Source organism: Mobula birostris, chromosome 2 (genome assembly GCF_030028105.1).
Source record: "Mobula birostris isolate sMobBir1 chromosome 2, sMobBir1.hap1, whole genome shotgun sequence".
NCBI lineage: Eukaryota > Metazoa > Chordata > Chondrichthyes > Myliobatiformes > Myliobatidae > Mobula > Mobula birostris.
In genome coordinates, this window is record NC_092371.1 from 53465782 (window position 1) to 53481270 (window position 15489).

A 15489-nucleotide genomic window follows, 5' to 3' on the forward strand; every position below is an offset into this window, starting at 1 on the left:
TAGAGAGCTCAGTGACAAGGTGTCATGACAACAACCTTTCCCTTAATGTCAGCAATACAAAAGAGATGGTTATTGACTTTGGGAAGTGGGTGGGGGGCGGGGTGATGCACTTGCTCCTTATTACATCATTGGTGCTGAGGTCCAGTGGGTTGGAAGCTTCAAGTTTTTAGGAGTGAATATCACCAAAGCATTTCTGGATCCAACTGAGTAGATGTCAGACCAATAAAGCTCACCAGCACCTCTGCTTCCTCAGGAGGCTGAAGGAATTTGGCATGTCTCTGCTGACCCTCACCAATATTTTATGAATGCACCATCGAAAAGTATTGTATCTGGATTCACCATGGTTCACTGAGGCAAGCTGCACCCATGAACGTAAGAAACTGCTGTGAGTTGTAGACACAGCTGAGCACATCACAGAAAGCAGTCTCCCCTCTGTGTACTTTTTCTACATTTCTTGCTGCCCAGGTAGAGTAGCCAGCATAAGACCTCACCCACCATGGATATTCTCTCTTCTTCCCTTTTCCATTGGATAACAGATGCAAAACCCTGAAAGCATCAGGCTCAAAAACAACTTCTATCCCACTGATATAAAGATGTTGGCTATTCTCTATTATGATAAGATAGACCCCCAAGCTCACAATCGACCCTATTATGATCTTGCACCTTATTGTCTACCTGTATTACATGCTCAACTTTTGAATTGTTTGGGTTACGAACAGTTTACGTGAGTGGAATCCTGTCATGACGTGGAGAGGACCTGTATCTATCCATTGTAACTTCTAAATTTTTCATTCCATGTCTAGTTAATCTTCACAGATAGTTAGCCAGGTAACGTTGTAATATCAGATGTCTATTTTATAGTCTTCCAATTTTTCTCAACTAGCTATTTATCCATCTTCAACATTCATCAACAAAGCAACTGGTTGCCCCTTTCACATATCTAGAATGTTGAATTGGAGGTGTTTTACCCAATTCCTGAGAGCACTTGTTTACATTATGCTTATGACTTGGAGTTCTCTATTTATTATATAAAAAAATCCATCTACTTTGTCAAATCTTTGTGACTTCAGTCATGACTTCAATCATCCTAATGCAATTAGAAAAGGCATCAACAATTGAAATTGACTGTTTAGATAATCAACAATTATCTAAACAGTCTTTGACGTTATCTTTCCACTGCCCTGCTAGGAAAATTATTCTTTCCTCACTACAACTAACTAGGAATGCCCTGTTGTAACCAGATTGTCTGCAAAGATTCCTTAATATTATTTTTAATAAGGCTTTTCCTACACAGTATCGGTTATCTAAACATTCTTGGCTTCTTCATTGCTCCTATCTTTTTATTTATACTAATTGGTCTACAACATGTAATCCTTTTGATATTTATTTTCTTCTTCCACAGGGCTGTCATTGTAGCTCATGTTTGCTTGGGCGGGACTTTTTTCTGCCTTTTGTCATGGATGCCAACCTTCTTCCATGATTTATTTCCTGAATCTAAGGTATGTTGCCTCTACTCTGTGAATCTTTTTTTTTTCTTTTTCCATCTTTTTATTGTTTCAAGATTAATAAACATAATAATAGTAATGATACATAGAGATTGGGATTACAATAATAACAGTTAACATGTACAAGCATAGATTCCAAGTAACAAATGTAGTTTAACCTCCCAATCTCATAGCAACTGACCATGAAAAAGATATTTTATAAAGAGAGGAAAAAGAAACCCCCTAAAACTTTAAAAAAAACAAGTAAACTAAAAAAGAGAAATAAAGCTTGGGCTGTCATATTACATCAGTTAAAATTATTATTTGTCATTAACTCAGTTCCTCTATACATGAACAAAAAATTACTACAAAGGGTCAGCTTGCATCATGTGAAAATATTGAATAAATGGCCTCCAAGTTTCTTCAAATTTAACTGAAGGATCCATAGTACCACTCCTAATTTTTTTTCAAGTTTAGGCATGCTATCGTTTGGGAAAACCATTGAAATGCAGTGGGGGGGATTAGAATCTTTCCATTTAAATAAAATGGATCTTCCGGCTATTAATGTAACAAATGCAATTAGATGACAAGCTGACAAGAATAAACGACTAGAGTCTATCACTGGTAGTCCAAAAATTGCAGTAATTGGATGAGGTTGTAAATCGATACACAGAACTACTGAAATAATATAAAAAATCTTTCCAATAGTTTTCTAGAAGAGGACGAGACCAGAACATATGTGTCAAGGAAGCTACGTCAGAAATACATCTATCACAAACAGTATTTATGTGGCAATAAAAACGAGCTAACTTAGCCTTAGGTATATGAGCCCTATGAACCACCTTAAATTGTAACAAGGTGTGTCTGGCACACACTGAGGAAGTATTGACTAATTGTAGAATTTTCTCCCATTTCTCTGTAGATAAATATATTTGAAGTTCTCTTTCTCACTCATTCTTAATTTTATCAGATGTACCTAAATGTATTTTCATAATCAGATCATAAATAATGGCTATTAAACTCTTCTGATATGTGTGCAAACCTAAAATGTATTTCTGTAACTTCAATTTGATGCAATTTCGGAAGGGTAGATAAAGTAGCGTTCAAAAAGTTTCTAATCTGTAAATATCTGAAAAAGTGTGATCTAGGCAAATATATTTATTAGACAACTGTTCAAAAGACATAAAACAATCATCCATGAATAAATCACGAAAACATGTTATTCTCTTTGTTTTCCATAGAAGAAACTTGATCAATTCTAGATGGTTGAAAGAAAAAATTAGATATAATAGAACTTGACTGGATAACTTTGTTCAATCCAAAGAATTTACAAAATTTAAACCATATTCGTATTGTATGTTTAATTATTGGATTTATCATTTGTTTATTCAATTTAGTAAGTGCAAAGGGAAGTACAGCTCCTAGAATAGAAGTCAGCAAAATTCCCTGTACAAATTCCCGCTCGAGGTTCATCCATCGTGGACATTGAGTTTCATCCAATTCTTGTGTACAAAACGTTAAATATCGAATGTTAGTTGCCCAGAGGTAAAATCTAAGATTCGGCAAAGCCAAACCGCCGCCGCCTTTTTTTGATTTCTGTAAATATTTCTTACATAACCTGGGATTTCTATTCTGTCATATACAAACCCCATTTCCTGAAAAGTTGGGATATTTTCCAAAATGCAATAAAAACAAAAAACTGTGATATGTTAATTCACGTGAACCTTTATTTAACTGACAAAAGTACAAAGAAAAGATTTTCAATAGTTTTACTGACCAACTTAATTGTATTTTGTAAACATACACAAACTTAGAATTTGATGGCTGCAACACACTCAACAAAAGTTGGGACAGAGGCATGTTTACCATTGTGTTACATCACCTTTCCTTTTAATAACACTTTTTAATTGTTTTGGAACTGAGGATACTAATTGTAGTAGAATTTGCAAATGGAAATTTTGTCCATTCTTTCTTGATATAAGACTTCAGCTGCTCAACAGTCTGTGGTCTCCGTTGTCTGATTCACTTCTTGATGATGCGCCATACATTTTCAATAGGAGGTAGATCTGGACTGGCAGCAGGCCAGTCCAGCGCACACACACTCTGTGTCTACAAAGCCACGCTGTTGTAGCTCGTGCAGAATGTGGTCTGGCATTGTTCTGCTGAAATAAGCATGGATGTCCCGGTAAGAGGCGTCGCCTTGATGGCAACATATGTCTCTCTAAAATCCTAATATACGCCTCAGAGTCAATGGTACCTTCACATACATGCAACTTGCCCATGCCATGGGCACTGATGCACCCCCATACCATCACAGATGCTGGCTTTTGCACCTTTCGCTGATAACAATCTGGATGGTCGTTTTCATCTTTGGCACAGAGAACTCGACGCCCATTTTTTTCCAAAAACTAGCTGAAATGTGGACTCATCTGACCACAGCACACGGTTCCACAGTCTTTCGGTCCATCTGAGATGAGCTCGAGCCCAGAGAACTCACCGGCGTTTCTGCATAGAGTTAATGTATGTCTTCCTCCTTGCGTAATACAGTTTCAAGTTGCATTTCTGGATGCAGCGACGGACTCTGTTGAGTGACAATGGTTTTCCGAAGTATTCCCGAGCCCAGGTGGCTATAATTGTCATAGTAGCGTGACGGTTTCTTAGGCAGTGCCGCCTGAGGGCTCGAAGATCACACGCATTCAACAGTGGTTTCCAACCCTGCCCTTTACGCACTGAGATGTCTCTGAATTCTCTGAATCTTTTCACAATATTATGTACTGTAGATGTTGAAAGACCTAAATTCTCTACAATCTTGCATTGAGAAATGTCCCTTTTGAACTGACCAACAATTTTCTCACAAATTTTGGCACAAAAGGGTGAGCCACGACCCATCCTTGCTTGCAAAGGCTGAGCCTTTGATGGACGCTACTTTTATAACCAGTCATGATACCTCACCTGCTACCAATTAGCCTGCTTAATGTGGAGTCTTCCAAACCAATGTTACTTGAATATAATGTGCACTTTTCAATCTTATTTTAACTCTGTCCCAACTTTTGTTGAGTGTGTTGCAGCCATCAAATTCTAAATTTGTGTATGTTTACAAAATACAATTAAGTTGGTCAGTAAAACTATTGAAAATGTTTGTACTTTTGTCAGTTAAATAAAGGTTCACGTGAATTAACATATCACAGATTTTTGTTTTTATTGCATGTTGGAAAATATCCCAACTTTTCTGGAAATGGGGTTTGTATATGAAGAAATTTTAGAATCCATAGTATCAAAAAAAGATTTAGGGATAAAAATTGATACAGCCTGAAATAGGTACAGAAATTTAGGTGAAATAATAATCTTAATAGTATTACTTTGACCAATCAAAGATAAGGACAATTGGGACCATTTAGTAAACAGTTGTTTAACATGATCAATTAAGGATAAAAAATTAGCGTTAAATAGATCCTTATGTTTCTTAGCAATTTTAACACCCAAATAAGTAAAATAATCAGTAACTAAGCTAAATGGTGGTTGTCTATAAATTGGAACTTGCATATTTAATGGAAAAAGCAAACTCTGTGAATCTTAATCAAGTACTTTATGAAATACCATTCATATTTATGTTAGCAAAATCTTTTCAGAACTCTTGTGTATCCATCTGGCAACAAATAAGGCTCTCAGTGACAGTAAGGTCTTCAAGATGCAATTCTTGAATGAATATCTAAGCAAAACCAAATGTTGTGTTTCTATTGAATGACATATGTCAACTCTAAATCCTAGGCATGGTGATTTGATTCCATTCTGAATTATGACATCAAAAGGTAGTGGTCACTAGAGCCTTGGCAGCTGCCCCACAGAGAGGGTAAAACTCTGGGTTGCTCTTGGGAAGTGCTTTAGTGGATTTATAGTGGCAAAAGCGATGATTTGACTCAGTTGGAGAATATTAGACAGTTTGTAGAAAATGATAGTGAAACCAAGAGCAAAACAGAAAGGCATCAATGAATACAGACGTGTGCATGACCTAAAATTCTCACTCATTTAAATAAAAATATTAATCTTTCAAGAGAGGCACAAGAGGCTGCAGTTGTTAGAATTTAGGACAATTAACAATCTACTGGAGGTACTAATTGGGTCAAATAACATCTAGGGGACAGAGGTATTTGTCAAAATTTGGTGTTTTGGATATAAAAGGAAAGCGATCAGCCATGATTTTACCAAGTAATGTAATAAGCATGAAGGACGAAATAGCCTACTCTTGTTTCTATATTTATAAACTTTCCCATGTGATATTATCTACATGGCATTAGATGCATCCTTTGTGCATGAGGGTAAAAACATTTCTCATAGTGTGCATTAAATTTCCAATGTACATCACCAATTGTCGATGCTTCATCAGGAAAATTATCCCTGACAGTGCGGTAGAGATTTTCAGCTGCCAGATGCCTAATTAAGTATGTTTGGAATACGTTAAATTTCTTTTTGATCCCGAGATGAACATTAATTTTATATAGTCTTTCCACTTATTTTACGATTGATAAAGAGAATATATTATAAACAATTGAGCTGGTGACAGTTTTATTTCAATAAATATTCTGAATATTCTTATAGTGAAGACTCCAACTAAGCTTTGTGAGTTTAATTTGAGGAAGGATAGGAATTTGAAGGATTTGTATGCTAAGGGTTGTCTTTCTTTTTCAAATAGGGTTGGGTTTTTAATGTAGTCCCATGGGCTGTTGCCATTCCTTTTTCCTTGTTTGGTGGCTTTCTGACGGATCATCTGATCAAACTTGGTGAGGAATGAGTTTACATTGATTTATAGTACTGTTTAAAACAACGAAGTGTAAATGAAAGCCATCGTCTTCAATTGCAGAAAACTGAAATACCATACATATGAATTCTCATGGCATATTAGAATTGTAGGATGTGATCTTCCAACTGGATATAAAAATAATCCGCAGGCTTAATTTTAAATCAGTGTATTTAATTCCACAGCATCTTGATAGATGCAGCTAATTTCAAAATCATTGGATAATGTGTCTTTGGTAGCAGAGGTTAACTGTATAGACCTGTGATTGTAAAGTACTATGGTTTTAAATTATTTATCTCCTAATAACTTTCCCATCTGACAGTGCCAGTAATCTCACATCACAAGTCTGAATCTGAACTTGCTAGCTACCCTTCACTCTGCTCCTTAGCCACAGTACCTGTCCTCTCTGACACACCACCTCAGGCTGTGCACAATATCACCAGTAAAACTGTAATTTGGATCATTGCAGACAATATACATTTCTTCACTTCTGAAGCGATTTGACAAGAGGGTGTAATTAGATACAAAACAAGGATTGCTAAATGTCACTTCTTTTGTATTTTGAAAATTCTCTTTGTTTCAAATTATTAAAATCTATTTTAATAAAATGCAAGCATTTTAAATCACCCTATATTGCTTATTTCAAAAGCACAATTTGATAGGCAGGTATGTTACTTATTATTCTAATAAATAATTATGATTCATTCTAACTTACCTTGGAAAGATGATAAAATGACTATGTAAATCACTTTGTAGCTTCCTTAATTAACTACATTTGCAAATGTTGGAATTGCTTATGGCAATGTTTGTTTCTGAAATGCTTCAAGTTATTGGGAATACAAATCACTGAATAAAAATACAACATTGCAAGTACAAAAAATCTGAAGTGAAAAATCAGAAGAAAACTTAAGTTGTAATTTAATCCCTTGTTAATGTTAGCTAAACAAGTACTTTGGACTAACAAATCATCTGTGCAATTGAGAAATTTGTACAATAATTTGTCAATACTGATGCTTTAGTATTTCCTTTTGTTATATTTTTCAGGGTTTGACACCGCTAAGGTGCGTAAGTTAATGCAGGTATGATGACTGAAAACTTTTACAGTAAGTAATTTTGCAAAGAGTTCAGCTGCACAAGAGAAAAGAAGTAAAAGTAACTTGTTTCTTTTTGTGTAGGTGATGGCCATGGGATTATCCAGTGTCTTTACCAAATTATTGAGTTACTCAGGCAACTATTACCAAGCCTTAATATTCTTGTCTGCTAGTTTAGGACTTCAGACCTTCAGTCACAGGTAAGCTGAGATTTGTTGTGTTAGATTTGCAGGTCTTGAGTTGCCTATTATAGTATATATCCAGTTTTTGTAAAAATACTTTAAAGCTTCTGAAGGTTTAATAAGGCTGTGAATAAATATATTACCCCATCTTTTGTATATCAACTTGTATTCACAGAAAAGTTAAAATCTTAAATTGGTTTTCTAAGTTTGAAATGCTGACCAAATAAAACATTCTATGAAATTCCGTTGCAAGCTGTATTTATCTAATCTGTTTTAGTATTGTACAGAAGTAATACTTATTCCAGATAAAAGTTAAACAATTTTCCTTCTGATTGTTTTAATAGTGGTGTCTCTGTAAATGTTCAAGATTTGGCACCGTCATGTGCAGGCTCTCTATTTGGTAAGTAGTGAGTAGAAATGTATTTTCACAGGCAAAATAAATCCTTTATTACGCAAGAAGGTTGGTAGAAATGCAAGAGTTTACATACAACTATTATCAACAAATGATAAAGTACCTAAGCTTGATAGCTTGACTTACCAGAGGAAGTGGTAGGGGCAAGTACAATTACAACATTTAAAAGATATTTGGACAGGTACATGGATAGGAAAGGTTTAGAACAGTGTTTCCCAAACTCTTTTAACCCAACGCCCCCCCCCCCCAAAGTACCTTCATACTTGCCAATGCCCCTCTTAGGCACAATATACTTTTTGGCGTCCCCATAGTATTAAGACTTGTCTACCATATTCTAACATGAGAAAAATGGTACTGCTTTAAATTTTTATTTGTTTTTAAACTGAGCTTACACTGTACCTGTGCTCTGTACAGCAGCTTTAATATCGATGTGATTGTTGAGCTTGATGGTTTTTAGCAAGAGTTGAAATGTCTGTTCAAGTTGTGACAGCAAAAGCTTTAAGTCCCCACACATAACAATGTCCAAGTGGCTTCTGTTTTTTGTGAGTATGTGGTTCACTGCAGTGAAGCCTCATTCAACAAGGTAGGAGGATGGAAATGCGAAGAGGAGCAGTTTGGCTCATCTCCAAAGATCAGGAAAGTTTGTGTGACAATGTAGCCACATACCACAAAAGCCAACATTTTTGAAAAGCATTGTTGCTTCACCACTGAATTTTGATAATTTCTTCTTGTTCTTCCACCTTGCAAAGAAGTGGGTTAATTACCCAGTCTAGAATTTCCAGATCATTCACATTGTTGAATTGATTCTGAAAATCCTTCAGTGACTGCAGGTGTAAGCAGTACTCTTACAGATCACCATCTGTGAAAGAGAGTGTCATACTTTCCATGCAGAAGAACTTTGAGAACATTCTTCTGCCAATGTTTTGCTTATATATTTCTAATTTTCCAATAAAAGTGGACACTGCATATTTTGCCTGGATTAAATTGAAATTCTCACCCTGCAGTTTCATATTTAGAATGTTCATTTTGCCATTCGGATCGGCTAGGTATGCCATATCTCCACATAGGGGTTCAAACGTGTTTCCCAAACTCATGTCGATTTTGAGCAATAATTCAACCACAGTTTCATAGAGATCAAAGAAATGTTTTAAACAGCAGCCTTTTGACAGCAATGCACTTCAGTGAGAAGAAGCAAGTGTTCAAACTCGTCACCGTTATCTTGGCATAACTGGAGAAATATTTTGCTAATTAATGGAAGAGGCTGAATTTTGTTGATACCAGATATTATAAGATTCATGCTTGAAAAAAGTCACTTGGCTAAAGCTTTTGACTGCATGATGTTGACGATGAATTAAGCAATGGATTGTAAACAGACCTGGAATTTCTTGTTTCATAAATGCCACTAAACCAGCGTGGCAACCTATCATATATGGTGCCTGTTGTACAAGAAATCATGTTCCTAATCAGAATACATTTATCCTCAATTTATGTTTTGAGCTTATCATAGATTGATTCTCCATGGTAATTGTTTTTAACGTTTTACAAAAAAAACTCTTCATAAACTTTTCCATTTTCGATAAAGCTTACATATGCCATGAGCAATGCCTCGTGGTCTTGAACAGTTGACTCATCCAGTTATATCACAAATTCAGTTTTTGTAGCTCTCTGCATAGTTGATAATCAGTGTCTTCACTCATTTCATCAGTACGACGAGCTACAAAGTTATTACTCAGAGGAATTGATTTTAAAATACTGGTATCCATTTTGAGAACAGTGGTGAGCACCTCTAATACAGCAGGCAAGATTAATCTTTCAACAATTGTATGAGATTTTCCACACTTTGCCATCATTTTGGAAATGTTATAAGAAGTAATGAGACCACTATCAAGGTCATTTTTAGCTTAGCAAATTACTCAAGTGTGCAATGCTTTTCAAATACTTCTTCCATCTTCTGGAACTGAGTAATACCATAAGTACCCTTTTCAGGGTGTTTTTACAGAAGTGTTCCTACATTCTTGAAGGTTTCATGGCTTCATTAGACAGTACAATATTACAAATAAGATACATGTGGCATTGCTGATCTGATGGAAATGGAATAAAACATCTCAGGGTTGTGTGTGGTGGTATGTATGTACACCGATAATAAATTTTACCTTGAAGTTTAAAACCATACTCCAGGTATGTAACATTGTATTGATGTTACTTTCTGTAGTTTCTGTTTCTTAGCAGGATTAGAATTTGAGGCTTCACTGCCTTCAGACTCAGAGTAGGCACCATACGTATTTATCCATCATTAACAGGGAATCACTGGTTTCGAAGGATCTGGGCCAAACACAGACAAACGGGACCACCTCAGCATCAGCATGCGTGTGTTGGCTGAAGGGCTTGACTGTGTGCTGTACGTCTGTAACTATGGTGAGGCTGATCCTGCAGCCTGTATTGCAAATGCATTGCTTTATTTGCCTTGGACTCCTGGTATGGTTCCAGACTGTGAACTAGTGAAAGAAATTTTGGGTGGGGAGCTTGCATTCAGTCACACTGACACAAAAGTGTTGTAGACAGATGCACTGCATCACTTCGTTCAGACACAATACAAGAATCCGATTGCCTGCATCTGGTAGTGGAATCTTTCAAAGCAACAACAGCCATTCTTTTAACACCTTTTAATATTACAGAAGCCATACCAAGCCATTCACAGGAGTGTTGTCAACCAAAATAAAGGGCATTTAACATCTTTCTTTCTCCACCAGGTGAACTTGGTTCTGGAGTTTTGCCTTCTGTTGGCACCAAAACTCAATGTATCCAGTTTGGACAGTTCTTCAATCCAGTTTATACTCCTGTACAGTGTAAAACCTTTACAGATACCAAATAGTGGTAATACTGATGTGAAATTACTTAAATTACATCTTATATGGCAGTCTCCAACGCGTACCTGAAATTATGAACTTTTACTAATATTGTGATTTCCTGTTAGAGTCATAGTCATAGGAAAAATGCAGGCCCTTCAGCTCATCTGGTCTGTACCAAACCACTTAAGCTGCCTACTCCTATCGATCTGCACCAGGACCATCCGTGTAGTTATCCAAGCTTCTTTTAAACACCGAGATCGAGCTCATGAGTTTCCCCTCATGTTCTCCTTAAACTTATCATCTTTCATCCCTAACCCATGGCCTCTTTTTGTAGTCCCACCCAACCTCAGTGGAAAACCCTCCTTGCATTTACTCTATCTATACCCCCAATAATTTTTTAATATCAAATCTCCCTTCAATCTTCTATGTTCTAAGGAATAAAGTCCTAACCTATTCAATCTTTCTTTATAATTCAGGTTCTTCAGTTCCGACAACATCCTTGTAAAATTTCTCTGTACTTTTTCAACCTTACTTGCATCTTTCCAGTAGGTAGGTGACCAAAACTGCACACAATACTCCAAATTAGACCTCACCAACGTCTTATACAACATCAACATGACATCCCATCTCCTGTACTCAGTACCTTAATTTATTAAGGTCAGTGTGCCAAAAGCTTTCTCTATGACCCTATTTGCCTTCCTCCTGAATGAGCAAAATGATTGCAAAGTGGTTAGTTAATTAGTGAATCATTGTTGATTGCACTTCTCAAGAAATAAGTTCAATAATGTGAATTTTTGTTTTTTCTATTACTTAGGTATTATGAACACTGGTGGAGCCTTGTTTGGTTAGTATGAAATTTTATTTTGCAGTTTGCTCGACAAAGCATGCTTCACATGAACTCAGTATTTCTGTGTGAAACTACTTAACGTGTTTTTTTTTCTGCTCAGTTTAAGAACCGAGAGAAACATTGTAAGTAGCAAATATATTCAAACAAGAGATGTAATATGTATTATCTTGATTCTCCTATCTTTATGGTTTTGGTATTTGAACTCTCAGCAAACAAGCACAGTTTTGTCTTTTCTCTTATTAGATAGAAACTATCATGCTACAAGTGGAATGCTTGTCAGTTTGCAGATGGCACCATTTCTAGTCCACATAGCTTCATTTACATCCCATCCTGTCTCAATATCACTCTGTTTCATGTATGGTTTCATCCAACATTTTATAATTGACCGAACTATTGAAGGACTTCAAAGTTTACAACATCACTGCTTTATGGATTTTTAAAAAAAATTCCCCTTGGATGCTATTTTTCATTCCTTCTCATATGTATGACTCCTTCTCTGGTCACTTGTGGGCAGTAGCTATTTCTCACAACTTGCACTAACTATTTCCACGGAACTTTCCACGGAATAGGTGCAGCTGCTTAATTGGGCCAAAATGTACTGGTCCCGATGTTGTCCCAATTAACTATAATCCACTGTAGCTAAAAAGGATTGAAAAAGGCAAACTACCATTTAACTGAGTAACAAATTATGTATTTCAATGAAACAGAACAAATTACAATACTATCAATACTACTACAGTACTATTAAACTGCATTAGTTCCTAATAGTTCTTGACAGAAATTTATCCAATGTATGCTACCATGTTCTTTTGGTTAACCATATGTTCTTGCAGTCTGTTGTCACCAGTACAATCTTCTATGTGGTGGTATGCTGGGGCAATGGCATCAACACAGGTGATGCCAACAGGCTCAATAAACTGATTAGAAAGGCTGGCTCTGTTATAGGAGGCAAACTGGACACACTAGAACAAAGGACCCTACAGAAAATCCTGACAATTCTGCACAATGTTTCTCACCTTCTGCATGTCACCTTAGCTGAACAGAGGAGCACCTTTAGCAAAAGACTAAGACAACCGAGCTGCTCCAAAGAGTGCTATATGAGGTCATTCTTATCCTCGGCTATTCGGCTCTATAATGAGTCAGCCTGTAGTCAGGGAAGTGATGACCCCCTCCTTTTAGACTGTTTGAGGCAAATTATTTTTTATTCTTTCTTACTTATCTTCCAATGTTTGTATATTTGTATATCTGTGCACTTGTAGTGCTACGGTGACACTGTAATTTCCTTTGATATCAATAAAGTATCTATCTATCTATCTAAATGAACACAATCTTACATGGACTGGCTTCCTACAATTCTTTCAATAATGGTATCATCCAAATCTTCATTTTCATTGTAATATTCAAGACACATTTCACGTCACATGCCGGTGTTAATGAACCTGATTCTGATTCTGACTCCAAATGCTGATACTTTCAAATTCTTCATAGTTCCAAACTTGTTAAAGTAGGAAAATTGTTTCATTTTCACTGCTGGCTGTTTCTGGTATCACCAAGCCTGAATGATTGAAACCATGGTGAGCAAAACAGTTCTGAATTATTTTACTGCATGTCTCTCACTAACATCAGTGACAAAATCACTGCTTTTTGAATGTGACACACACAACTGATGCTACTTAAAAACTGCTCACTCTCAGCACAGTGTAGCGTCTCACTGTCACACAATTGCACATGACTGAGGCTAGTTATAAACTGTTCAGCAACACTCTCCTGTCCCGATTACATGGCAAAGTGTCCCAAATAAATGAAGGGAATATCATCAACTTTCTCGATCAATTTTTGTTCTTTTTTTTTTGATTAATTTTTGTTCTTTAACAGTTTCCACAAACAGCTGCCCCGATTAATGATGGCCCAATTAACTGTATATTAATGATCTGGAGGAGAGGATAGGGGGTAAAGAATCAAAGTTTGGTAATTATGGTAAAATAGGTGGAAGAGTATGGTATGGTGAAGACATTTTGATTCTCCATCAGAATATAGATAGAGTGAGTGGGAAAGTGTGGGACTGTGCACTTCAGAAGGAGGAATTAAATAGCAGACTATAAACTAAATGGAAAGAGATTTGAAATGAGTGAAGTACAGACATGTTTTTCTCACATCTCACAAGCAGTTGTAGCAAAGCATTAGGAAAGCAATTGGCATTTTTGCCTTAGAATTTGGGATCTCTTATGCTAATTATACAAGATAGATATGGGGATGAAAATGTAACTAAAGAAGTTAGTTCAGTACCCTTTGTTTAGAAGCATGAGGGGTAATCTTTTTGAAATAGTTAAGATTCTAAGTGGGGAGCATAATAGGACAAATATTGAAACTTTTTCACTATTGGAGGAGATTTGAACGAGGAACCACAGTTACAAGATAAGGGGGCAATTATCTGTAACTGAGGTGCATAAGAATTTCTTCACACAGTGTTGAATTTATAGAATTTTATATTACGAGAGGGTGGTGGAGGCTAGATTACTGGAGCAATTTAAAAAGTAAGTGGACAAGTTTGTTTTGAGAAATCAACAAATGGAGAGCTGTGGCAATCTGTCAAGAAGAAGAGGTAAGCCCTGGGGTAGATTAGCTGTTATTATTTTGACAAGGTTTAAGATTTAGCTTTATTTGTCACATGTATATCAAAACATAGAGTGAAATGTGTTGTTGTGTCAACGACCAGCAGCGCACAAGTGTCATCATACTTCGGCAGCCAACATAGCATGCTCACAACTCACTAACCTTAACCCTAACCGCACATCTTTGGAATGTGGGAGGAAAGCAGAGCACCGGGAGGAAACCCACAGTCACGGGAAGAATCTACATTCTCCTTACAGACAGTGGTGGGAATTGAACCCAGACTGGTGGTCTCTGGTGCTTACCACTACACTACCATGCTGCCCCCCCCCACCCGATAATGACGAAGCAGTCTTGGGAATCCAGGAAACCACCTCCTGCTTCTATTTTCTTTTCACGTTGATGATGAATCTTGTAAGAGTGCATCATCCTATTGATGCAAAGAATATAGAGCAAACTGTTAAAGAGTCTTGGATTGAGTGGGTGACAGTGTACTTTGACAGACCTAAGGAGTGTTAATTTTACTTTCCTTCTTTGCAGGCGTTGCTTTTGTGTACCTTGCAGGTTACATCATAGAGACCTCAGGATCTTGGCCGTCTGTGTTCACTGTCATCAGTGTCGTGAATACATTTGGCCTTTCTATCTTTCTCTGGTTCGGTCAGGCAACACGGGTAGACATTTAAACAATGACTTCAAATAAAATTGAAATCCAAAGTAATGAACAAACTGTCTTCAAGGGAACAATGGAAGAAAGTACTTTTAAGATGTTCATTTTCTAATTATTGTATACTCAGAAATGATGACCAGTTAATCCTATCATTATAATCCATTGTTTATAAAAAAAAAGTTGCTGCTGAAATGCTACTTTGACTGAAAAGCAGTACTTCATTTGCACAGAACTGTTTACGCTTTTTTAGTGATTTTATTTTGTTAGACAGGTTTTTACATGAGTATTTATCTGAATGTAAGAATATAAATGTATGACAAAAATAAAATGACTTTTCAGTAAGTTAAGATACATATCATGCTTTCTAAAAGGGTAAAAGAGGATTCCAACTTTTAGGGAATCAAGGTTCAGTTTGGGAAAAGGATAGCAGGTCTAACCTTTACCCTTTTCACTTTATCAGCTGTTTTTTCATTGACCAAAGACTTGCTCTGTGCATTTTTTTCTCACTTAGCATATAACATTTAATCCAATATTAGAACAAGAGTTTACTAG

At 36.4% G+C, this 15489-nt stretch overlaps 1 protein-coding gene across 1 annotated transcript in view; it reads left to right on the forward strand.

Annotated features, from left to right (window-relative positions):
- Positions 1-15284, forward strand: part of slc17a9b (solute carrier family 17 member 9b) — a 37004-nt gene extending 21720 nt beyond the window's left edge. The window contains exons 7-13 of the mRNA XM_072241161.1: positions 1403-1499; positions 6175-6262; positions 7324-7358; positions 7455-7570; positions 7897-7952; positions 11628-11657; positions 14811-15284. Of these exons, the coding sequence (XP_072097262.1) occupies positions 1403-1499; positions 6175-6262; positions 7324-7358; positions 7455-7570; positions 7897-7952; positions 11628-11657; positions 14811-14953 (565 nt within the window). The 3' untranslated portion in view covers positions 14954-15284. The remainder of the gene's footprint in view (positions 1-1402; positions 1500-6174; positions 6263-7323; positions 7359-7454; positions 7571-7896; positions 7953-11627; positions 11658-14810) is intronic.
- Positions 15285-15489: the final 205 nt, after the last annotated feature.